Source organism: Toxorhynchites rutilus, chromosome 2 (assembly GCF_029784135.1).
Source record: "Toxorhynchites rutilus septentrionalis strain SRP chromosome 2, ASM2978413v1, whole genome shotgun sequence".
Taxonomy (NCBI): Eukaryota; Metazoa; Arthropoda; class Insecta; order Diptera; family Culicidae; genus Toxorhynchites; species Toxorhynchites rutilus.
Genome location: NC_073745.1, coordinates 100,263,323 through 100,289,967, shown reverse-complemented (window position 1 = coordinate 100,289,967; position 26,645 = coordinate 100,263,323). Strand labels below are relative to the sequence as shown.

General features: G+C 40.7%; 1 protein-coding gene and 1 non-coding gene across 4 annotated transcripts; one reads left to right on the top strand and one right to left on the bottom strand.

Annotated features, from left to right (window-relative positions):
• Window positions 1-572: 572 nt before the first annotated feature.
• On the top strand, window positions 573-25,318 carry LOC129768095 (uncharacterized). 3 transcript variants are annotated; one of them, XM_055769513.1, is made up of 7 exons: window positions 573-733; window positions 7,679-10,322; window positions 14,125-17,023; window positions 17,897-19,128; window positions 19,201-19,324; window positions 24,355-24,534; window positions 24,612-25,317. In XM_055769513.1, the coding sequence occupies exons 2-7, from the start codon at window positions 7,723-7,725 to the stop codon at window positions 24,876-24,878; spliced, it is 7,302 nt and encodes a 2,433-aa protein (XP_055625488.1). In that variant the 5' UTR covers window positions 573-733; window positions 7,679-7,722; the 3' UTR covers window positions 24,879-25,317. The 3 variants fall into 3 exon arrangements, with proteins under 3 accessions (XP_055625488.1, XP_055625489.1, XP_055625490.1); XM_055769514.1 differs by lacking the exon at window positions 573-733 and adding an exon at window positions 1,375-1,959; XM_055769515.1 differs by lacking the exon at window positions 573-733 and adding an exon at window positions 2,014-2,262 and having other exon boundaries at window positions 24,612-25,318.
• On the bottom strand, window positions 4,631-4,777 carry LOC129772036 (U4 spliceosomal RNA). The gene has a single exon (XR_008742546.1). It is a non-coding gene; the product is annotated as a U4 spliceosomal RNA (small nuclear RNA).
• Window positions 25,319-26,645: the final 1,327 nt, after the last annotated feature.

Below are 26,645 nucleotides of genomic sequence, written 5' to 3'. Positions count from 1 at the left end.
ATAGATGACGCTGAAAATGAGCCGACTTAGGCCAAAAATAAGCTGTTTACATCGAAATCTTATCCGTCTAACGTCACCTAGTCACAACCAACTTTATGGACGAATGACCTTCGGGTTAAAGTCCCTTAAAAACATGAACTGAATAACCAGCAGTATTATACTCAACTAAAACTATTCTTTCGTCAGTTTGTACCTTTCGATAGCACTGTGATTTGTGTTACTCTGTTGGAAACTTTATAATTCAGAAATTACCTTTACATTTATCCGTGAAAGAATCATAAGCAGACTGAACCATATCGGGTAAAATATCCCATGCTAGAAAATGCTAAATACATTCCCGCATTTTTCACTTTCAATGTTTACCTGTTTCCCAAACTGAGCTTCGTTAACAACCATCCACAGAGCGACCGGCTTCACAAATAACAACACAACCACGTGCTACCGAGATATACAGAGAGAAAAACAGCGAGCTTCACATGTTTGGAATGGGAGAGCCTATCTAGATGAGAATGCAAGCGAACAAAACGCTCCCCTTTTCATCACAAAACGATTTTGACAGAACCTACTGAAATCGACTGATAGAGGAAAAATACAGTGGATATAGGCAGACATAGTGGTTCGTAAAGCTGCGTTGATCGAAAATTCGCTCATTCCAAGTGATTATTTCTACCGAAATACATGGTTGAATCGACATTGGTGCAGTAATTGGTGGTCTATCAGTATTTTGCTACTGGTAGGTACTATTTTCTGGTGCTACAATTGCAGTTTACTACAATCTGTGGAATGAAATTATAGACATTGGTTACGAGCTAGGTGGTCGCCATATTCCTTTTCCTAGTTAGAGATCTTTACCGAACAACCGCACTTGTGGTTGTTGTTTGCGTTACGTATGGCGTTTTTCGGTGAAAAACAAACGATAGTCTTATCTAAAATTACAGTTTTATGAATCTGGAGTACCCAGAGTCAGTTTTGTAACTACCGTATGACTGAAGAATACAGCAGTATCTAGCGATTTCCCTTCAAGTGACTTTCCGTACTAACTTTAAATCAACATGGCGGCCACGAAAACAAAATGGCCGCCGTATTCATCGCTCAACCAACGCCACAATCAACAGCTTAAAGATCGGTCTTTCCGGCGGACATTCATAGCGTTTGTGTGCCTGTCCGTGACAATTTTCCCCCTACACGAGAACTACGATCGGTTTCGATGGCTTAGGTGACTTACATCTAATCGTTCATTGATATTGCTATTTCTTGTTTTCTCACGCGCGCTTGTGTTGACAATTTTCGATTTGCTCGCGCGAGACAGATTTTCTCTCCTGCTTCCATCGAGCCATTCATTTGCCGCACGTAGCCATACCATTATACCACATCATTCTGCAAAGAACCATCACAGCAGGCTGATTGTGACGAAACACGGGTATAGAAAATAAAAAAGCATATTGAAACTGTTTAGGATAGCTTTCGGTACGTCACTTCATTCGGTGGATAATTTACTGCAATTGGAAGGAAAGTTTGTCATAAAATAATTTGAATAGTCAAATGTGTGCTAGATGGGATGCATATTTCTGCGTGCAATTAGTGTGTTGGTGGATTTATATTTTTCTTCAATCGGCGTGCAGAAACGTTGACAGCCATCTTACGTTTCGGGGTTCTTTCGAAGCAAGTTCTTTTGGTGAATATCGTGAAAAGTTTCAATTTCGAACCTTGCAATTAGTGTGATCAGACGGAAAAATCAATTGTTTTTGTGGCCCATCCTGAAGATTAACAAAATGGACTGACGATAACAAAACTGGACTGTTCAAAGTGTGAAAGTGATCGAAGGGGTGTGTCATACATTTGGAATTTGAATGGGAAAATAAGTAATAAATATAAATAAGTAATAAAAAACGATGCGTATAACAAAACATTACAGTATTAGCATATGAACTGAAAGTGCAAAGTGAAAACTTGTTACAGGTGAATAAGATAAAAATAATAGAAGTAAAAGGCGGCCATTTTGTTTTCATACTCCGCCATGTTGATTTTACACTATCTACTAGCTATGTGATCTTTGTTACGTGCTTCATATGAATTCATTTAGGTGATGTAACACATCGTATCGTTAAAGACCTGCGCGATTGTCTTCTAATAATGGCGACCTCACCGTTGATTGCGTTTTGTGATAATTATTAGCATTTATTTGATTTACCGAAACTGGTATAAGTGAGAAAAGCTGTAAAAGTGAAAAATTAAGTGGAAGTTATTCGCAATTATCAAAAGGTTGATTTGAATAAACGATGAAATTAATGTGATAAGGAAGAAAATGTGAAGCAGCAAATACTCAGTGCCAGTGCTTTATCTTCAATATATTCTACATTTCATTAATTAGTTGTAAATTGAATATTTCTGATGTAATTTGCAATGTAATTGTTAAGTGATGTTTGTTGTTGTTTGGTGCAGGGATGCCAGCTTATTTTTCGAATGTCAACACGGCATGAAAAATGTCTTCACAATCATATTGAACAAAAAACCTTAACCCAATTTTTGAAAAAGTTGGGTAAAGCATACAATTTTAATTTTGATTTACATTTTTATATGTTGCGTATTACTGCAACAAATATTTTCGATGGTACAGAAAAAGTACAGATGATAATGATTTTTACCAGGCCCCGGCCAAGAGGATATGATCCGCGAGTCAAGTTGTGTTGCAAATTTAGCTGTCATTGCCAAACTATCAAACTACCCGGTGCGCTCAAAGCTTAAAATTTGAATGAAGATTCTTAAGTTATTCGATTATTTAAAACACGACGCTCTTTTAATCATTTGACTATATATTTCACCACACACAACATTTACACAAACTCGCCATTTTAACATAAAATCATCATCAGACACAATTCCAGTTCAATATTACGTAATACTGTATTGCATAGAATACATATTCGAAACAGAAAAGTAAATTTTCCTTCATTATTTTTTGTTCTAGAAGTTTGTAAATGTCATCCTATAAATTCATGGCTGTAGAGTGGTTTTCACATTTTGACCCACCTGACAGTATGTTCAGCGCCTTGATTTACACCAAGGCGCTTGTATAAATGTAGAACAGGTGAAGCAACATCATCACTTCAATGAGAAGGGTATTACGGTTTGTGGAGCGGGGGTTGTTTGTTTTGTTATTGCTAGGATACGCCATTTTTGCATTTTCACATGCGAGAGTAGTGGATGAACTGGATGAGAATGAAATTCTACAAAATCATCCCGTCTTTTTCACAAATTCGCGAAAGCAGGCAGCGTTCTGATGCTGTTTGTAAACAATACCGACAGCAATTCCAATATGGCTGAAAGTTCATTTCATATGATTGTTTCACCTGGTATATATAGAGGCGCCTTGATTTACACCAGCTTGAGAGTTTGGCAGTTCTCGCGAGTGACAGTGTATTCACATACCCTAGCCGTTGCCAAGGTATGTGAATACGATCATGCGATTCAATGGGAAAGGAAGGAAGGTATTGAATTAGAGAGACTTTAAACTCTGAGAGTTCATTCGTCTCTTCAATGGGAAAATATTTGACGTTTCATTTATATTTATTCATTATTTTATATCTATCCTGCTGCAGTATTGACGTGGGACTACGTCTAACCGGAAAACCTAAACACAGCATGCAGAAAAAAAGAAAGATTTTGAATGTTTATTAATAATACATACAATATATTTTACAATAGATCTGAAAGATGTTTGCATCAATTGATAGGAAATATTTCTACGCGTCCATCACAATTCACAAAATGTTATTTTTCATTAGATAAACAATTGAATAACTGTAAAATGTCAAGCGTTATCTAAATACTTTAACTGCCAAGTTTTGATTCGCCAGATTTACGGTTTCCCCAACACAGACTTCAAAATCATGTACCTGTGGGAGTTCGCTTTACATATACAGGCAAGTAGGGAGAATTTATGCTGTGTTTTCCTAACACGGACTTCTAAACCAAGAAGCCTGGCAAAATCGCCATTTCAGATATTAGAGGTGAATAAATATTTGCAGTTTGAGAGCTACGTAAACATGGATACAACGAACCGCTATCAACGATGATCCGAACATTCACGTTGGTGGAGGACCTATTCGATTTCGGCGAGACATCCTGCTGCTTCAAAAAAAAAAGTGTCCAGTTCGCCTATTTTATAATAGCCTAGGTGAAGATATTTTATTCATTAATACCACAGATGTCAGATGAATCATAACTGAATAAAATAAAATAAAAACATGAGAGATGCAATATTTTCAGAGGGAAATGTAATGTATAATGATCGTTAGACAATTCTTCTGTTCACATATTTTGGTAGTCCTAAACATCATATCAAACGTAAAAGGACGGTCATCAAATTTACTTGTTAAAAAAACATTATCTATTACAATGCATGAATTGATCTTTCATGGCAACTGTTCAAACTTTGTATTTACAAAGCAAATATGTTGAATTCAATTGAATTCGAAAATTGTTTCATCAATGCAATACAAATGCTTACTAAGGCAACGGTAATATATCCGGCCGGATACCGGATAGTGTCAGTCAGTATTCGTCAGTATTCGAATTATCTCAATACACTCACAAAAATATATTTCTAATAATATAAAACCATTATCAGAATAAAACTGTTCTAAATTCCTTGTAGAAAACTTATATCATGTTTTCTACAAGGAATTTATTATTAAAAATGATTTTTTTTTTCAATTAGCAATAATCGCACCTCGGTATAACCTCATTGGTTACGATATCGCCACTGCGCGAAGCTAAATTAGATACTTATTCTAAACGGCAAATTAAATGTTCGTTCAATTTTTTTTTAAATGTGTTTATTTCTTTCTTACATTTAACACTTTATTTGCATCATGTCAAAGGGCCGTTTCTCTCAATTTAGTATTTGCTAATGAAGAGCCGGCTATCCGGCCAGCTTCGAGGCCGGATGGTCGGTATTCGGTATCCGGCCAAACCACTATCTGTTTCATCACTAATCGCTATTGTGCAATGATTTCCAAAATTGTATTGCCCAAAATACAAAGTCTAAGTCTGGTCAACTTGTGGTTTCACTGCAAGTTTCTCAACTTTCTTGCGCTTACCCGAACTCTTTCGGTAATTTTGTGAGCCCGAAATTTCAACATCGTAGCGCTGCAAGACGTGTGCTGGAAAGGTTCGATAATATTCCATTAATCAGCTAAATAATCACATAGCAGTTGGTAACGATGGCATCGCAGCGCAGCTCCTCAAGGGAGGTCCGAAAAAACTTATGGATTGTGTACCCCGGTTGATAGTCCGGTGGAACATGGAACAGCTACCGAAGAAATGGAAAGAGGGGGTAATAAGTCCCATCTATGAAAAAGGAGACAAGCTGGATTGGGGGAACTACGGTACCATCACGATCATAAATGGTGCCTAAAAAATTGTATCCCAGATCCTTTTTCGTCTTCTCTTGCAGTAAGTAAGCAGTAACAGTAAGTAGATTTGTGGGAAGTTGTTAAGCCAGATTTATGCGAGCAACCGACGACGGACCAGATTTTTACACTGCGACAGATCCTCCAAAAGTGCCGCGAGTATCACAACCTTACGACCCACCGCATCTTTGTCAACTTCAAAGCCGCATATGATACAATCGATGACGACAGCTATGGAGAATCATGGACGAACTCGGCCTCTCCCGAAAGCTGACAAGACTGGTTTGGTGCAGTAAACGGATCTCATGCAAAAAGGTTATGCGGAAAGCGGGCTTTAAAAGGCGGAGCGCGATTTTGAACAAATCCAGTCAGTTTATCTGCTTCACCGATGAGGTGGACATAATTGGAAGAACACATGCGACGGTAGCGGACTCGTACACCCGACTGAAACACGACGCAGGTCTGTTTGAGCTTGGGAACAATGCGTCTCAGATTAAATCCTTCTTTGTAGTAGCGTTGTAATCGACGGCGATGAGTTCGAGGTGGTCGCCTTTTTTATCTACCTTGGTTCATTGATAACAGCTAACAACAACAACAGACGCATAGTCAACGGAAGTCGTGCCTGCTATGGGCTCCACAAACCCCTAAGGTCCTACAAACTCCGACCCTGAACGAAGTGTACCATGTTCAGATTCCTGATTCGACCGGTAATTCTTTACGGGTACGAAGCATGGATAATGCTCGTAGAGTAATTGAAAGCACTTGGTATTTCCGTACGTCAAGTGCTAAGAACAATATACTTTGATGTACAGGAAAACGGAGTATGGAGAAGTAGAATGAACCAAGAACTGATGCAGCACTACAGAGAACCCGGCATCCAGAAAGCTATGAATGCAATGGGTGTGGCATTTTGCAAGATTGCCGGACAGCAGCCCCACGTAGAAAGGACGTAGGAAAACGAGCAGCTCTGCGAGTGAGGTGGTTAGACCAGGTGGAGCCGGACTGAGACAAAATCGGTGTGGCCGGCGTCGAAGAACTGCAACCATGGACCGGGTTAGGCAATACTACCGACAAGTCCGATAATACGCTGGTATCATATCTGCACTGCTTTGCTAAGAAGCGATAAATTTCGTTAAATTTCAAAAATGCTATATCTCTACGCCACACAGTAGTTGTCCTGGGAAGGTGTGTGCTGCGAGTGCATTAGGAAAGATTCTTCTGTTGTTTGGAAAGTATGTTCTATTGTATTCTGTATTTTCGTTTGGTGAATCAAGATTTATCCCAAAACATGAAGAGAGAAATCGTCTATTTACTTCTCTTTAATTTACTCGGAAGATGTAGTAAATGACGATAAAATATTACGATCAAAGTTTTTCATGTTCGTGTTGTGTATTTATTCATCCACATTCCTCAGATTTGATAGGTATTTTTTTAGGCCTCGCATTCCAAGGAGTTTTGTTTTCATTCAGATTTTTATTTTCAGGCTTCCTTTTTTTTTAAATTCTATTTGGCAACACTGCCTGTAATAGCTGTCAGGCAGGTAGTTTAAAATTATTCGAATTTTGAATGCAAATTTCTCAAATTTCTGCTTCATGTTATTTTATTACTTGGAACATGGAGTTCTGACACTTACTTAACCATTTGTCGATACATTAGCTGATACAGTGGCGTCGAATGAAGCTTTGTACCGGAAGTGTCTGACTGTATCCCCTCCCTCTTTAATGTCGCTATATGAATTATGCTGAATGGTAAAGTATTCGTTTATAAGCTGAGCTGAACCACTGAGCTGATATTTTCACTAAAACTCTTCATTTTAATATAAAAATATTTTCAAACACATTTTTCGTTTAATATTTATTCACAGTTTGTGAAGAAAAACATGTTCCTCCTCTACATAGAATACAGAAGAAATAATTTTCATTCAAAAATTCAAAAAGTTTTTGAATTCCACCTTAAAATCCATTATTGTCATTGTCGCTTCCCAAATTCGCAAAAAGGAACTCAATGTCACCAACGTGGTCCCAGGAGAATGAAAAAGTACTCCGAGAGAATGTTGTTCGAACGATTTACACAGTGCTACCACTCATATTTGAACAAGAAAAATTGTGTTGTAATTTGTTTTGGTTGTAACTGTCATCTAAACCAAGATAAAAAAAATTTAAAAATTTTAGGAATCTATTTTATGATTACGATAAAATATAAATGTTTTGTGCACCTCAATTTTTTTTTCATATTTAACCAATGTATTATTTACTGTTTCACAGATTGTCCCATTGACCGACGATGAATCTGTAAGGGACCACCGTGTATGGGAGCTGCAAAACGTAGTCGACGGATCCCGGCCGCCAAACGTGTTGCTTACAGGCGTCTATTTCGGAAGCTGTGCCAACGATACCCCAGTGCTAGTTTCGCGAAAGCAGGAAACGCCACCAAAGGCAGTCGGAACTTGTTCTGCCACCTGATGCATAAGCGATATCTGAAACACCAGCTGAACGCTCATCATCGAAACCATTACCTTGTGCTGGACAAAAAAGTTGGCGTACCTGTGCACTCCAAAGGAACAGTTCCGGCATACTTTCGAAAGCGCATTCTAAGGAACCGTTTGGCAGAGAAAGAAAACTCAAAGGTTGATTCCGTTGGCGACGAGAAAGCAGAACCTGACTCGGAAACTTCAGAGGAGATCCCACCAACTAATGGCGACGAGGACAGTAAGGTTTCATCAAAGAATCCAGAGATTCCCGACCCAACAAAATTTTCAGTTTTGAAGGGAGATATCGAAGAATATTGCGCAGTACAAGAGAAGGTTCAGATATTAATTTCCATGCTGAAGGCACGAGCCAGAGAATTGGGAAATGATGGCGGCGAGAAGAAAGAAGAAGAGGAGAAAGAAAGGCACATTTCGACGATGAAGCTCGAACAGAATGAGTGTGATACTGCAGAGCTGGAGTCACTTGCCGAAAAGTATTATGTTCATTCTGATGACGAAGATACCAAAGATATTGTTGAGAGTAAGGTAGAAGTAAACGATGAACATAAAGAAGAATCCAAACATGACATATTGTTCGTGGACGCAGATGCATTCAACGATTCTGAATGTGAATCCTCCGAGTCCAAACCAAATCTGTTTGGAAACCATGAGGAGCTCCTGCCGGTCAAGAGCCTGAAAGACATATCACCATCGGACCTCCTAGATCCCACATTTAGTAGCATTAAGTTGGAACCTATTCTCAAAACGAATTCCGTTGTCGACGCTCTGTTCAACAAATTCAACTTGAAACTTCCTACCGCAGCTCCAAAAGATGAAACAAATCCGTCATCAGAAAATGACGAGAACATCATTAAACGCCTTCGAGATCGTAGGAAAATTGCGCTTAAGCCACGTTACGTGGATGAAGAAGACGAGGAACCGAAAAAGTGGCGACCATCTAGAATATTCGACAAGATTCACAAGAAACTCAACATCGACCTGGATTGCAACTCGAACTCCTCGACTGAGTTTTATGGTTTCGATGAGGGAGAGGTCATCAAACTGGACAAGCCGACTGTTCCCGGACTGCTTCCCACCCCTATTGTTAAAAAGTCCCGTCCTAACGCTCCCTTCCTTGCGCACGATACCACCTTCGAGGATATTAAGATCGAAAATCGTGACGATCTGTTCCGAGAGGAGGGTTTGATCTCGTTTGGCTCTCTTCCACCCCGGCTGGAATGCCCTCGGAGGCCCGATGATATGGTACGGCCCCGAACGGTGGCACAAAAACGAATTCTACTGCAAAAGAAAAATGACGTGCGTTACTTGATGATCGACAACGAGTCTAAAATTTTCAATGAATTGGAAAAACGCAGCAAAAACATCGATGTTGATTTAGATTTTGATAGGATGAAAGAACTGCAGGACCAGAATATACCGTTCACCCGAGACACGTGGCGAGCTTTGGCATGGTTGAGGACGGAGAAAGGAAAGTACTTTTTCCAAACAATGAAAATCGATAATCATTCCATAAAACTTAGTGGTTGCGAAGGGAATCATGCAAGCAAAAAGCACGCCAAAAAACAGCTCTCTGCTCCGAGCTCTATCAGCCGAAAACAGGAGTGCAGGTGCCCGGAGTATCCATCGAATGTAACCATAGACCTCGGTGCAATAGAGCCACAGGTGTCGATCAAATCAGAACCCGAAGAGTGTCAAATATTCGACCCAGCACTCGACAAGAAACTTCTTCGTGGCAGCTCAAGTTGCCTATTGTCGACACGCCCAGGTCCTCTATCGTCCAAACTTCGATACGATAGCGATTTGCTCCATCGAACAGAGGATGACGCATACCTTGGTCCGTTGGAAATTCTAGAAATGCCAACTGTTGAAATCGAAGTATTTCCACGAATCGATCGTCCCCTCGATCCCATCGTCAAACCCTACCTCAAAATGCTGCTGCCTTTCAGCGGTATCACCGAAAAGTGGGCCCGCTTTGCCGTGTCCACTCTGAAAACGTCCGACCGGCGTGAGGAAGACATACCTCCCGAGGAGCGCTCATTTTCCTTCACCCTTCCGTACAGCAACAACCAGCGTAGAATTTTAATACGACGACGGGTTGTGAACTCATGTGAGAAGCAGCAGTCGGAGGAAAGCATGGATAAGTTCGAGAAGGCACTGAGAGAACCGCTAACATTCCGGAAACATCTGGATGCTCCCGATAGCAGTGGTGTCAATGAGATTGATCCAGCGGAGAAAGATTGCGCGGATATCCTGACGGAAATAACAGATGCGGTCGCGATCAGTCTAGCGGAGGATGTATTCGTTGGTCGAGACCCGGATTGTGATTATACGAGGGAAGATAAACCGCTGGATAAACCGAACGTTGTTGGCGCCGAAAGTGGAAAACCTAGCGAGAGTGCGGCCAAATGCAAGCGAATGCTGTAAGTATTATTGATTCTCAATTTAGTTTTATTTTAATTTGGAAATGCATATCGTCATGAAACTCTCTTTGTATCTTGTACCGTTCTAACAATTGAAACGTTTTGTTGATTCTCTTATCTCACACCGTTTGAGCTTCGGCTCCGCTTTTCTCGGCATGATAGCGTCACATCACAAGGAACCTTTCCTTCTTCGAATTTTCCGATTAGCAACACATTTGGCCTTCCTTTTTTTATTTATATAGATAGGAATGCGTTATTCCGCCTGGAAATTCATTTCCACCTTCAAACAAAGATCAATTTCGTTAGCGCAAACATTGAATGGACTAACAACGCTTAGGCGTCGTGCACAAATTACGTAAGGTGATAAGGGGGGAGAGGGGTCGAGGTTGCGTTACTTTATGTGTATTAGAGATAGGAAATTGCGTTACGTAGGGGGGGAGGGGGTCCAAAATCCGTATTTTAGCGTTACGTAATTTGTGCACGACGCCTTATCATAATGTAATGTACGAACTGCATCTATCATCCATCAATGATTCACTGTCTACGTGAAATGATTCAACATGTTGAGCACCGCGCTTTTTGTTAGGAAAGCATTGATTACTGAGACTGACAGTTACAGAATAATAAAAAAAATACATGCCTTTGTTGTCGAATGTGTTACAAAACTACTTTCTAGTCGAATTTATGAATGTCTTTTTATGCAGTAAATATTTTTTGACACCGGTATCTACCCTTATATTGTGCAAGCGCTCTTAATTCGGGCAAAATGGAAAGCGCAGCATCTACTCAATGATGGTGATCCTATCCATGTTTCTGCGACTGCACATTCAATGTTCCTTTTGATCTTTTTTTTTTTCTCATGTTCTTCATTTCTGTCTTTTTCTTAACCAATTTCCTAACATTTTTATTTTTAACATTGTTTAACAGTTTAACATTTCATTAACCTTCTTTTCCTAGCCTTCTTCTTAACCTTCTTCGCTCTAATTACTTTCTCCTTAATCTTCTTCATCTCTTTGATCTTTTTGACCTCTTTCTTTTTAACCTTTTTCTTAATACGTTTCTTAGCATTCTTATCATTTATCATTATCATCAGATCACACTTTTCTGAACGAATTTTTTATGTATAGTGAACTTGTTCACGAATCAAAGTGTTGCTTCCATGGATAATATATAACCGTGCTCACAAAAGCTGTCACCCATGCTTAAGGAAAGGCTTAATGGGAAACTCCATGTATTACAGCATCTTCTTGACCTCTTCTTGACATCTTCTTTAGGTTTTTTAATTTTTTTTCTTCTTCTTCATAACTAGTTTCTTACATACTTCTTAATATTTTTCTTAGTCCTTACATTTTTATTCTCAAAAAATTCCTTCTCCTTGAAATTATTTTTAATCTTCTTCTTAACCATCTTCTTATCATATTTCTTCCAAGCTTTCTTAATCACTTTCATCATAACATTTTTCATCTCAACCGTCTGTTTATCAACATTTTTCTTCTGAACCTTCTTCACTTTTTTCTAAACCTTCTTCTCTTTAACCTGTTTCTTAACCTTCTTCTTCTTAACCTTTTTTTAAACCTTCTTCTTCTTAACCTTTTTCTAAACCTTCTTCTTCTTAACCTTTTTCTAAACCTTCTTCTTAAATTTTTCCAAATCTTATTTTTCTTAACCTGTTTTTAAACCTTCTTCTTAACCTTTCTCCTAAGCCTTCTTCTCAAACTTTTCTCAAGCCTTCTTCTTCTTAACCTGTCTCTAAGTCTTTTCATCTTAACTTGTTTCTAAATTTTTTTCTTCTTAATATTTTTCTTAATTTTCTTCTTAATTGCTTCGTAACATTCTTCTTTTTAATTTGAGTCTATTCTCAACATTCTCCTTCCAAGCAGTCTTCTTCTTAACTTTTGTCTTCTTGATCTTCTTTTTAACTAACTTCTTCACATTCTTCTCTACATTTTCATTCTTCTTCTTCCCGATCACTACCTTCTATATCAAAATCCAAAATCCTACCTTCTAACATCAAAGCATTCACGAATACCACATGGGCTGAAAAGTTCCGGAATTTTTCAACAGATGGCACCACTGAAAATGAACAAGATTCATACATGAAATATGTTCATTTCGAGAGGTCCGTCTGTCACTAGCTTATTCCAAACTGAGTAATCCAGCGGATTAAGATCGGGGCTGGATAGCGGCCACATATCTTTCGCCCAGATAAGCAGATGTTCCTGCAATCACTTCTGAGTGCGGTTCGAAGTGTGGTACGGAACTCTTGTTGAGATATAACATTTGGCTTTAGGCCGTACTGCTCTTTGATCCAGGGAATATTTTGTCGCCTTCTGGAATGAACACCGGCTTCATTTTTTGCCATCGGAAGCCACCAAACCAAACACTAACGCTGGCAGGATGCTTGATCAGATACACGTTTTTATGCTCGTCGGCCACATCTTTTACCTGGAGAGAACTAATATAGCGATCGGTTCTGAAATATGGTACGGGATCGTCGGCGAACAGGATCACCGGATTTTTTCGCTTGAGGAAGGTCAAGATTTTTCTACATCGCTGGACCGCAGCTAGGTTGCGGTTGGTAATTATGTGAGTTTTTTTTTCCATGCCCTCGACTTCGCCCCGTAATATTCCTTCAACATCTCCCGTGCCGTAAAGTTGGCGACCCCGTGTTCCTTCGTCATTTTATTCACTGAACGCACTGTATCGCCCAAATCTGGGGGGGCATTGCGCATTTCGAAACGAGTAACTCGTTTCGAGAAAATTCTAACACAAATCGAAGTGGTTTCAGTATTATGCATCTTTTTCAAGGTAATATTTTCAGTGTACTAGATTTAGAGCAAAATTTGTCTCGTAGAGAAATGTAAAATTTTTGTGTTCGTAAATCACTCGTTTCGAAATGCGCAATGTCACCCCTGCCTTTTGGTTGGCAGCGATAGCCCTCGGAATTCAAGCTGACCACGAACAACCTGTGGGAATCATCACGAATAGTTGTCCTTTCTTTTCTCGATCTAAGACACTTTTTATGGTCCATTGGAACACTCCCACGGCGATTGAAATACCTTTTTGCGACATTTGCGCGTGGGACAAATCACGAATACGCTGCCACTTTGTCATGGTGCATCGGTCAAACCAAGGAAATCGGCTCCTTTTACTCGCTGCCTATTATTATATGAATTACAGCTTACATGCATGCAAAGAAAATAAAAGCATTGTATGCACAGGTTAAAAAGGCAACCTTACTTGTACGATGTTGCAAACATTATCACGCATACGGTATTACCACAAAATGTCGGTGTAGACATCTGGCTCAGCTTCTGATACTTTCCATGGAACTTGCTATGGTTGGTTCTCGTTGCGACCTTCCTTATCTTTATCTCGGTCACTTTTCATGGTCCATCGGAACACTCCCACAGCGATTGAAATGTCTTTTTGCGACATTTGCGCGTGGGATAAATCACGAATACGCTGCTACTTTGTCATGGTGCATCGATCAAACTAATCTATAGCAGAAATCATAAAATCAAAACCGGAAAAATATAAAATGTTTCTTCTACACTTTTTATTAATTTACATTACGGATGGTTTGTACTAATGTTTCATGCGAAAACCATATTTAATAACATTAGCATGTGATATTATTGTCAGTCCGTCTTAAAATTGAAAAAAAAATTACATTACTAGATTATGTAGAGTAATCATCTGCTATTATAAATCTCAATTTTACATTTCTTGTAAATATTTATATAGTATTGCGAAGGTTTGTAATGTTCTTTTTCAACTTCTAACACTTGATTTTACACAGCCGCGAGATGAAACGCCTGAACGCCACCATAATCGAGACGATCCCGGACTCCCAGGGCGAGGAACAGAAATCGCAGTGCGATAGGCGCTACTGCTCGCACGGTTGCATTTGCGAGGTCTTCAGTGGGAAACACACCAGTTCCGCCGGTGTGGCACGTAGTCACTGCAATAAGATTGACTGTATCTTTGGATGTCAGTGTGGCTACGAGAAGAAACGAACGACGGCGATGGGGAAAGAACTACCGGCGGCCCTCAGTGAAGAGGGTTTCTCGGCTCTCACGAAGGAGGACGTGAAATATCTCCGGGAGAAGGCTACCGCCCGTTTGGCAAAGGAAGAACGTGATTTCACTCCGACTGTGATACTTACGAACAACAGTACGGTACTGGTGCGGAACACCGAGATCGAGATGCGAAGGAACAAAAAGAAGCCAAAAAAATATGATGACTATTATAACGATAGCAGCGTGAAAAATCTACTCAACGGTGTGACCTGTGATGTGGTGGAAGATCGTCGTGATCCGTCGCTGGAACGAGTACAACCGTGTTCAACCATTGATAAACCTCTGAGCCTGCATGACAGAATACGACACACACATGTGGTTTTGAACAGACTAGATCTGGACCATATCGAACCATGGTGTATGGTGCACTGTCTTTATCGCTGCTATTGTCGTGGCAATGCGGTTGCAGGTAAACCATTCAAATTTAACGAGGAGAGTAATATCGTTCTGCCGGCACCAGCGATAGCACCGGAACAGGCTCTTCTGCCGCAGAATTACGAGCCTCGTCGAAGACGTCTCTATTCGTTCGAAAAACCCGAATGTCTCGATGAAATGCGTATACCACAGCGAAAGCGTGACAGCTCCGAGGAATCGTATAAACCGTGGAATGAAAGAAGGAAAAAACGAAGAACTCTCGAAGATCAGCACTCCAAGAGTTTAGAGCAGAAGGACTCCAGTGAGTCGTTATCTTCATCGAAAAGAACATCACTGGAGGATTTGCAGATTCATGATGGTCAAACATGCCGGCGAGCTATTCCGGTAAATAGGAATTTCTATAAAACACGAAACTATTACCGCAAGGACCGTTACCAACGGGATATCGAAGAAACAAAACGAGCCAATCCTCATGCAGAGAAAAGGCTCAAAGCGCTGCTGGAGACATGTGAGAGAACGTTCTTCGAAGAACGCAAACGTGAATTGGAAGACAAAGCTAGAGAAGTTAGAGAGAAACAGATAAAAACACAACGAGAAGCGAATGCTGAAAATGCTGGAATCAGGCAAGACAAGCAGCGAACCAAAGAACCGATACACATCGATATCGTTGAAGAGGAAGAAAAAATTAGGAATAACCCTTTGCTCGGTCCTCTGGTAGATATGAGCAAGGTACTGATTTTTTGCGGGAAAAAGAAGTATTACGTAGAGCACAGCGCCATTGAAAGTGGGAAGGTGAACCTGATTAACATTGCCAAAAAGTTTCGATCCACTGTCTACGTGATAAAGAGGGTTGAGAATGACCCGCTGGCAAAAAATATCATATTTGGCTATCGAAATGAGAACATCACTCTTCAGGGACGCAAATACAGCAAATACCAAACCTACAAACAAACTGACAATGAACATGTGGATTTAAATCTCGTCTGTGACGGTGAAAGTCCGGAATCCTCTAGTTCTTTGGTGCAAGATGCAACTCCCGAAAGCGATACCATTAAAAAAATTATGCTCGATCAGGTCAATTCAGACATCACGCATACGATGCAACACATTCGGGAAATGCTGCGAAAGAACACCACAACGCTGAATCCTCCGAAGAAAGGCATTTTATACCTTTTCAAGTGGGAGAAATTCTTGCAGGCCTTCAACGAAGATTCACTGGACGTGTGGGATGTAACGTTCCAAAATGGGGCGGATCTGGTTATAATAACGACGGAGGACACGCGGAAAAATACACCAACCTTCAAAGACACTAAATCCGTTCGTTTCGCCCGTAAAAGCACCTTCGAAACGAAGGGCGCGTCACTCTTAACTAAAATGCTGCTGTACCAGATTGACAACCCAGAGACCAATAAGTTATCATTGGTGCTTTTCGGCACTGAAAACTATTGGCGATTTTGTGGGTTTATCAAGGCCGGAAGCAATTATTTGGAGAATGGGTGCGAGGTACGACCAACGCCCGTTTCACATCCCAAAGTAGCTCCCAAAATCAACAAATACTTCGAAGCGTTTGTTGCCAACCAGGTGAAACGGGAAGCGGCAATACGGCCGCCAGCGGTGGATAATGCTACGGATGGTGCGAAACCAAAGGCAAAACGGACCGATGCGGTGGAGGCTCCAAAGCCGATCAGAGCACAGAAACAAAAAGAACCAACGCAAGCTAAGCAACGTGTGGCACTGCCTAAAATGCCTGCGATCAAGTCCAACGTCAAGTTGATGGAAACGAAGATTAAAGATTTTAAAAATATCGCAATTCCAAACGTCGGAACACGTCGTTGGTTCATGCTAAACATTGTGAACGACTTCAGTGACATCTACATTCCCAGCTGGAAGTCCTGCCTGACGTACGGAAGAATTAAGCAAGCTATTCAGCTGGCTAATCGGTACAAAAAGACGGTCAAGTTAACATCGATCGTTTTGAAAAGTAACCAGGATGATGTGCTGCCCCAAATTTATGCTGCTCCCGGCCAGGGAGATTGCATTTTTCTAGGCCCTTACACTTACACCCAGCACATCGATTTGATGCTTTGCCAGAATGTCGATGGAAAAATGTATACCCGGGAAGAGTACGAACGGAATAACCATATCGTGAGGTTGGAACAGACGACCGGTTCCTGGCTATACATGAAACCCAATCCAGCGGCAGTTCCCTCAGCTCCCTCAACGTCATCGCAAATTGCTACGAAGGTAAGTACCAACTTGTTACATGGTATCACTCGTTGTTGCCGTTGTTGAGCTGTCAAAATTTTTTTTTTACCAAAGCCATTGGTGTAGTTTCCATTAAAAGATCGATTATTATAAGAACAAAAATCAAAAAAGTTGCGGAAAAAAGATTTTTTTCAAATAAAACTAATTCATAAGCTTCAATTTGATAGTTCGGTCATCTGAATCTGTTCAGTAGTTCAAAAGTTAGGAATTGGGAAATAGGAGAAAAAATTGTTTCTTCAAACCAACGGTTAACTTTTAAAAATTATATCTCATAAACGAAAAAATAGCATATCTGATATCGAGATATGTTATGTAAAAAATTTTCAGCTTTCAAGAAAAAATATAGAAAAAAATAAGCGCTCTCTAGTCCAAGGCCATGAAAACAATAAAAAACGACTAGTTACAACAGCTACAAAAAATTTACGATAATGAAATATTATGTATATGAAAGGCTTCAATTAGATATATCGATCATCTAAATCGGTTCAGTAGTTCAAAAATTATGAATTTTTGAAAAAAAAAGTCATTTTTGGGAAAAAGTAAAAAAAAAAGATTTTTCGGACCACCCTAAAATGAAAATAGGCACCCATAGGCATTACCAAAAAATAAAAAAATACGGGTCTAATGTTTTGCAATTAAGAACAAAATTACCATTTTTGACGAAAATCTGAGAACCACTATATCGGTTTGGCATGGAATGGCTGTATAGTAAAATAATCATTAAATAATGCCCTCAAATAAAATTACAGCTTGAAACTATTTTGTAATATTATTAGGCTACTGTCAGCGCGATTTATTTTTCGAATCAATATACGAATATTGAAAATTCATGAGTCTCTTTTTTATCGCTAGGCTAAACCGCCTACCAGAACGGCGACTGTATCCTCCAGCGACGACGATTGCGTAGTTATCGATGATGCAAACGATTGTCTCAAATTGAAGTCACCGACTGATGAACACCAAGGACTACACCATCCAAAGAAGGAACAAACTTCGGAACCTTCCAAGAACAACAATCAACAGCTAGAATCACTCATTCATCAGCTATACGATGACTCCGATTCAGATGAATGTACCGCATCGGAAACGTTATCAGCGGCTTCCAAATCGCAAGCATCCGATCTAATAGATTCGCCGAGTTTTAATAAAATAGAAGAAACTACCAAAAATCAGCTGTCGCTGTTAGTCGATAAGACAATCGAGAACAGCAAACAATTGACCGTCCCCAATAATAGTGCAATTTCCAACAGAAGAATGTCGTGCATTCCTGCCAGCAACAGCCAGGTATCTACCGCTGCTGGCAAACCACACCTACAAGCTAAGGATTTGCCAACGATTCATCAAAATACAACGAAACCCAAACGCAAGTCTACTGGAACGATCGAGCCCCAAGTTCCGATAACAAACGCGAAAAAATCTCGCTTATCATTACCAACGACCGCTGCTTCCGCAACTGAAGTTGTCTGTCTGGATGATGACGACGACGACGATGATGATAATGGTGGTGCAGCAAAAAGCACAATAAGCCCTTCCGCCTCAAAAATGAAGCCACCTTCAAGCACCACCTTCCTAAATAGTCAACAGGCCGCGTTGATTGCCAGTAAAATTAATCTTCTAAATCCAAACCAGAAAGGCGTTGTTATGTACAATCCATCCACTGGACTGCTTCGCATCAAACGATCATTGATGAAAAGTCTGACGGAAGGGTCAACTGTTCCGCTTCCCACCGCTTCTAGCTCGAAATCTGAAACAGTGAACGCGATTCCCAAGAAAGCTACCTCCCCAGGCCAAAAGCTGCCTGAGTCCACTGCAAATGTAAGAAGGAAGAATAACATGGATACAGCGGCGCAACCACCATTGCCACAAAAACCCGTCATTTTGAGTTCCGCGGATGTTCAGGCAGCACCTTCGAAACCACCCACGGTACCGACGGAAGGCGTTCTTCGTAGTAACATCCCCGGGCTTGGTCTCGTGGCGGTACTCTGGTCACCTAGAGATATCATCATTAAGGTGCGTGAACTGTCCGTTAGGCATCAATTCGTCAGACTGTCAAATATGGAGGCGGCTGTGGTGCTATTGAATCGGTAGGTGAACGATTTATTGCATGGTTGAGTGGAGAGAATACTATATTTGTTTTTCTCCGCCTTCGCTTTCAGATTTATTCGCAAGAATACGTACACCTTTAAACCTTTCTCTTTGACCATCGGTTGGAAGTTCGAAGTGCGCTCAACGCCGATTCTGCCGGAGGAAAATCTCATCAATACCATCAGTTTGCGTTGCGTAAGTAGTCTTACAGTGATTCCTGGTAGTTTTAACAGTTTTCAGAATGTACTTACTTTATTTTGTTGGGCGACGGACCGTTTACCGGTTTAGGGCCTAACGAATTAGAGATGTCCAGCTTCGTCTGTCTTGGGCAGCCGCTCTCCAGACACCTCGTACATCAGCAGATCGCGCATCCTCTTCTACCGCGCACATCCACCGAGTGCGAGGGCTACCACGAAGTCGACGGCCTCTTCCTGGTTCTCTGCTGATAATAGTTTTGGCGGCTCTCTCATCGGGCATTTTGGCTACATGTCCAGCCCACTGCAGCCTGCCACGCTGTATTACTATAGTGCAGGTCACCATGATTTTTATATCTGGTACAACACGTGATTCATGCGCCTGCGCCACACTCAATCTTCCAATTTACCGCCATGTATCGATCGCAGAACTTTGCGCTCAAAAACTCTGAGCACTAGTCGGTCAGCTTTCTTCCGAAAGATTACCGGAAGGATAAGCGTCCTGTACAGCACTAGTTTTGTGTGAGTATGCAAACTACAGGACCTTAGCTGGTTACGTAATCCGTAGAAGGGCCTGTTCGCAGCTGCAACTCGTCGTTTCACTTCACGACTCATACCGTTGTCGCATGTCACAAGCGTACCAAGATAAACGAATTCATCAACCACTCCAAATCGTTCCTCCACGCTCCCTGCCAGCTACCATGTACTTTGTTTTGACAGAGTTGGCAATAAGTTCCAACCTCGCCGCTTCCCTCTTACAAGGCCTGAAGGCCTCCTCCACGGCCCTGCAATCAATACCGATGATATGTCGTCCACAAAACCAAGGAGCATGTGAGATTTCTTGATGATCGTACCGTTTCTTTGCACGTTTGCTCTTCGTTCCGCTCCTTCAAAGACAATGTTGAACAGTAAGTTGGAGAGCGCATCCCCCTCCTTCAGTCCATCTAACGTTACGAACGCGGCTGATGTCTCGCCAGCTATCCGCACGCATGACTTCGTTCCTTCCAGTGTCATACGACCCAGCCTAATAAGTTTCGTCGGAGAACCGTGTTCCAGCATAATCTGCCACATATCGTTCCTTTTCACTGAGTCGTATGCCGCCTTAAAATCTACAAACAGATGGTGAGTCTGTTTGTGTTCCGGGAGTTATACTCCCAGAACTTGTCAAGGATCTGTCGCAGGGTGATCTGTCATGGAACGCCCCTATCGAAAACAAGCCTGGTAGTCGTCGACGAAGGATTCCGTTAGCGGTCTCAATCTGAAGAACAGAATACTGGGAAGCACTTTGTATGCGGAGTTGAGCAACGTAATGCCTCGATAGTTGCTACAAGAATCGTTTAAAAAGTAAGTTTTAGTGCACCAGCCCAAATTCGCATGAAAATTTGGAACTACAAAATTTTTACCATGTGATTTCACAACATTTCTAAGCAGTTTGCAAGAAATCTTGGTCGGATCGGAGGCGTCGTTCGTGTTTTATTGAGTTTTAAAATGGAAGTGCCGCTTAAAAAATCGTCCAAATATGAGTTACGTTCTACCATTCGTTTTCTGACCGCGAAACACAATAGTGGTGCTGAAATTCATCAAGAATTGTGTTCAGTGTATGGTGTAGGGTGCATGAGTCTTCAAATTGTGAACCGATGACGGAAAGAGTTCCAAAAAGGCCGAGAAGAGGTGTTTGATGAAGCGCGCGCGGGGCGACCTACCGCAGCAGGGTCAGACGATAACGTCGAGCTCGTTAGTTGGACGCCACGCACTTCGCGCACGGAATAGAAAAACTCATGCCACGCCATTACAAATGCCTCGAACGTTACGGCTATTATGTAAAAAAATAGAAAATAAAACGTAGATTACGAAAATCACCTTGTTTTTTGTCCTAACTTTATTTTTCCGCGATTTCTGAGACACTGAAACTTATTTTTTTAACGACCCTCGTACAATCGAGTCGATGGCCCTTCTTAAAGATTGAGCATATGAGGCCTCCTAAGTCGTCCGGCATTTGTTCATCCGCCCAGATCCTCAATACGATCTGTTGTATCGGATCGTACAGCCGCTCGCTTCCCGCTTTTAGAAGTTCGGCTGGAATACCATCCTTCCCAGCGACCTTGCCGTCTTTCAGTTCACTAATCGTCTTTTTAACCCTCTCCTGTATTGATGGCACCACAGTTTGTTCGTCATTCATAATCCTCATCCTGTTCCTGTTTTGCTCATATTGCTCCTCACCGTTCAATAGCGCCTGAAAGTGCTCCTTCCACCTGGCTGCAACCATCGGTTTCTCAGTAAGCAGGTTGCCGTCCTTGTCATTACACTTAACCGGCGCAGGGAAATTTCTGCTTCTGACTCTGTTGATTGTTCTATAGAAGCTCCGCACGTTGTTTCTAGCAAAGTTGTCTTCTGCGCTGGCGAGCACCTGATCCTCGTACTCGCGCTTCTTCCGACGGTGGACTCTATTTTCGGCAGCTCTTGCCTTCCTGTATCTCTCCCTGTTCTGAAGCGTAGCCGCAGTGAACATGCGGCTCCTGGCACGGTTCTTCTCGTCTGTCGCTCTCTGTCACTCGGCATCAAACCAGTCGTTACGCTGTCTTTCCCGCGTCGTACCTACCACCTCTCTCGCAGTCGTTTCAATGGCACCGTGAATAGTACTCCATAGCCCATTTATATCTTGTTCCTCCTCCTGCTCCTCCTGCGATCCGTTGATTCAGCTCCCTGACGTATTCTTCTGCCTCGCCATCAGCTTCCAACCGCTGTATGTTGAACCGCATCGTCCTCTCTGTGCGACGAGATAGTGGTCAGAGTCAATGCTTGGTCCACGAAAAGACCTAACATCAGTAACATCCGAAAAGTGCCGACCGTCAATCAGTACGTGGTCGATCTGGGAACAAGCTTCTCCATTTGGGTGCCTCCAGGTATGTTTCCGAATATTCAAACGTGGAAAATAGGAGCTACATATGGCCATTCCTCTGGCCGCGGCAAAGTTCATCAGCCTCAGGCCGTTTTCATTGGTTGGCGAGTGAAGGCTGTGCCTTTCAATGACCGGACGGAAGAATTCCTCCCTCCCAACCTTTGCGTATACATCTCCGATGACGACTTTTACGTTGTGTTTTGAGCACTCGCCATTAGTTCGTTCTAATTTTTCGTAGAAATCATCTTTGACGTCATCGGATTTGTCGTTTGTCGGTGCGTAGGTGTCAATCAAACTGTAGTTGAAGAATTTGCCCTTTATCCTCAACGGTCACAACACGTACATACGGGCTGTATATATATATATATATATATATATATATATATATATATATACACATATTATATATATATATATATATATATATATATATATATATATATATATATCTATATCTATATATATATAATTGTACCGCGGAGCATGCTAAAATTCTGAAAAAAAATCACATACCTAGAAAAGGCGTATAAACACATTCTAAATCTTCAAAATTCAACTTGCAGAGAGGTCAGCAATCGGGATGTTTTTGTAAGATTGCTTATGATATCTGACCCTATGATAAGCAGCTTGCGAAAACGAAAATCGAAAAAAATACTATTGCAAAATAACTCAAATTTTAGCTCTTATAGTCAGATAGAATCATACATTGATTTATAAATTAATATAATGCAAATACACATCAGTAGTAGATAAATTATGAAGAAAACAGTAAAATTGAGTAAATTGCGCTGTAAAAATTGGTATAAAAAGTTATGTTCCCGAGAGTTCCAGAGTTCGAAAAGTAGTTTGCCGTATACTCCAAATCCTGAGGAACAAAATGACGTTGAGTATTGATGCACAGACGTGCACATTTTTAAATAATTTAATGAATAAAAGTGACATTTAATACTAATAGTTTCTTCAGCAAAGTTATGTATTTTCATGTTATTCAAAACTTTGTGGAACATGTTGAGTTGGTATAATGTAATTTAGGTATAAGTTGAAAAACTAGTTTCGACATAGTCTCCCCAGAAAAACAGTTATTTCTCTGAAGGACTGATATATATTATGTATCTTCAGCAAAGTTTCATGAAATTTATAGCTCTACAATGTTTCTGAAGACATAACTCAACTATCTCGTAAGTATAAATAGTTAGTTTTTTTTTAAATTTTTACTGTAACTTAGTAAGAGTTTAAATGAAATCGTCGAAATATCCGAATTAACATTCTGAACAACTTTTCTGAAGACACCCAACCTCTAAAGTGTAAGGTAAGACGAGGAAAGATATTTGACCTTCTTTTTTCAGAACGACCCCACTGTGCGCCGGTTCATTGAGAGATCTGACGTTCCAAGTATTCAATTCCCAATCGTTTACCTTCTTCGTGTTCCGTATTCGTTGCCTAGGTCTTTGCCGATTAATCCTTGCCGTATATCTATTTCGTTGTTCGTGGTTAGGATGGGTATCGGTATGCTACCTTACCAGGATCGCGATACCTACATCCTGCTGATGGGGCTGTCATCTTAGGTGTGGCTGGCGGGATACAGCATTTCATTCTCAGCCGCTCGCTCCGAAACAGACTCTGTTTGGGCCGCTCCTTCTGGAGATCAGACACACGGGTATATTTTTTTTGACCGAGACGCTTATGGCGGCGTCAACTCGCCTTTTTGGAGTCGTTAGGGGAGATTATGTAGAGCCCACTACGCATCTCCCGGCCCTCACTAACTCCTGCTGCTTGTTCGGGGGTACTTATTAATTGTATTCGTACCTACCCTCCATATCTGGAAGCCGTTTCGCTATTCACAACCTGCGACCCGTCCGATTCCTTGCAGCTAGGCTGTGCATATTAAAACTCACAATGAACAATGCGAGAAGCGTATTGATCCCTGTGATGATATCACTACGCCACCCATATTGAACCCTGTGAGAATCACGACGACACTTGGATTTCAGAACGTACAAAGTTCAATTCCTGAAAGGTCTCTGCGACCAAAAAAAGGTTATACGTGCATTGTTGAGGCGGTGGTTGTGTTTCGAACGAGCTTACTGTGGATTCAGTTAATCTGATAAGGTAATCTTTTCCAAATCCCTCAGGTCATCACAACGGACGGCGTCGTAGATCTGTACAAAGCTAGTGCAATTGTCGCTTTCCAGCATATCAAGCCCAACTTCTACGAGGAACTGCTCCTGCTGCGTTTGTCGATACTCTGCTGCAAGAAGGAACAATATGAACAGGAAAAGTGCCACAAATTCTTCGAAAATATATTTGTTAAGGTAAGGTGTCACAATCAATGATCCACCCAGTAAATTCTAACCGAATCCGAAATTCTCACCCAACTCTCTTTCTTCAGGCTTCTACCACAATCAAAGAATTGAAATCCGCTTCAGAGGCCCTAACGGCGCAAAGTAGCTTCCTGCGGGAGCAGTTGGAGGAACGAAAGTCGTATTTAACAAAGCTCAAAGCAAACCTCGGCACACGCCAGCAACAGCATCCATCCGTATTACGAATGGTATCAAAGCGCGTCCCCGTGCCACAGTCAATACTAAATAGCGCGCTCCAAGTCTCGGCGACGGACACCCGACAAAAAGAATCTGTGATTGTAATAGATGATGATTGAATCACCTGAACCGGAGAAATTATCGATTTTGTTGCCTATAGTCAATAAGATAATATCGCTTTATATGTACATGTTATCGCGCTAACGCCTTCGCGTTCTTATCGTTATTTTGAATCGTTTTTATCTGATGATTACTTTCATAGACAAAACAAATTTGCTTTTCTGATTCGTTAACATTTAGTTTCGGTCCGATTTTTTTTCCAAATTCACGTTAATGGAAAGTGAAATATCTAAATAAATTCGTAGTCAAAGTAGAAACTAGATAAGATTTGTAAATATGTGAAACACATACTTCTGATTTCAGAAGTCGATCTCGGTTAAGTACACAGAGTTCATCCAAAAGGATGTCTTGTAGGGTAAGCTAATGCAACGTCACAATAAAATAATGTAGTATCCTAAAATGAAGAATACGTTTTCGATTTACGATAACCTACCGATAGCAACTTGAGAAAGCTTTTCAAAACAACCAAGTATAACACTTTTTATATGTATATCCGTACGCTAGGCTTTCCGTACTTGTTATAAAGTTAAGTATAAGTATAAGATACCCGATGTATTCTTCAACAGCACTTTTTTGTTTCAAAAGACTGCATAACAATTGTGAAATACGCCCAATCCACATCGATTCAAATGGTCCAATAGGATTATTTGTAACCGATCTCTGATGTAATCATCAGTTAACGGGTTGAGGATCATCTTCTCTGATTGTAACTTTGACACGAACAGAGTCTGCGGTATTTCATTAAAATTTTAATGCATCACAACTATATGAAGATACTTACACTCGTGTTAGAACGGAAAAGCGTCACAATAGAATTTCTGCTGGTAACCTTTGTGAGTATGAAAAGAATGAAGTCCTCGTCAGCTAAAGAAATATCGATGGCAAGAAGCAACACGATGAATAGTTTTCGTATACTATCAACAAAACTAGGGACACATGAATATTAACATCCAACTACATGCTTCACAGTGACTTTTATCGATTAATTCAGATTACTGATAACCGAGTATCATAAATGTTCGAAGAACTGGGTCAATCGATGCAGCCTTATTATTTTTTATTTTTATTTTATCAAGTGTTGTCTACTATCCCTGCCAACTAAGCAAGAAATCTTAATCAAGATTATCACTGCACTAAGTTTCTTTTTTTTGTGTTGCAGATACGACAATCCTGGGGAAAAGTCGCTCTTGCCATATAATTGCCGTAGTGAAGTTATCACCTCTCCAGTTTTATGGCAGCAAGGACAGGTAAGATTTTGACGTAGGACTATGTCTTACATTAGGGGTGACAAATCAGCAAACAGGTAAGGTTTTTTTGAAATAAAGTTAACGTTAATAACTATTTTTGCTGCGAACGGATGTTAAAGATTTTCAACCAAATCGAATCGGAAATTTTCTAAGATTTGTTTGATATGCTACACATTACAATCCCATAGTCTGCATGTGGTTTAAACTGATGAAAATTGGAAGCATTACCATTTCCCCATTCATTTGTTCTGTCCATTTGTGTGCTTTCCCGAACAGAGCTGTCAATAACGGACAACTTATGCAGCCGCTAGAATAGAAACAACGAAGGGGGGTAGCGAAAAGATAATATTTGTGAAGTAAACTCCACCCTTGCATAATGAGTAAGCTGTCGCTAGCGTATAAGTATTGCATCTCCTCTGAGGAAAATTCTCAGAATCTTTTTGTGGCCGAAACAAAAAAAGGTCACTTACTCTGCTCGTTTTACGTTTTATCAGTGAAATGCGTGCATTGATATAAAGA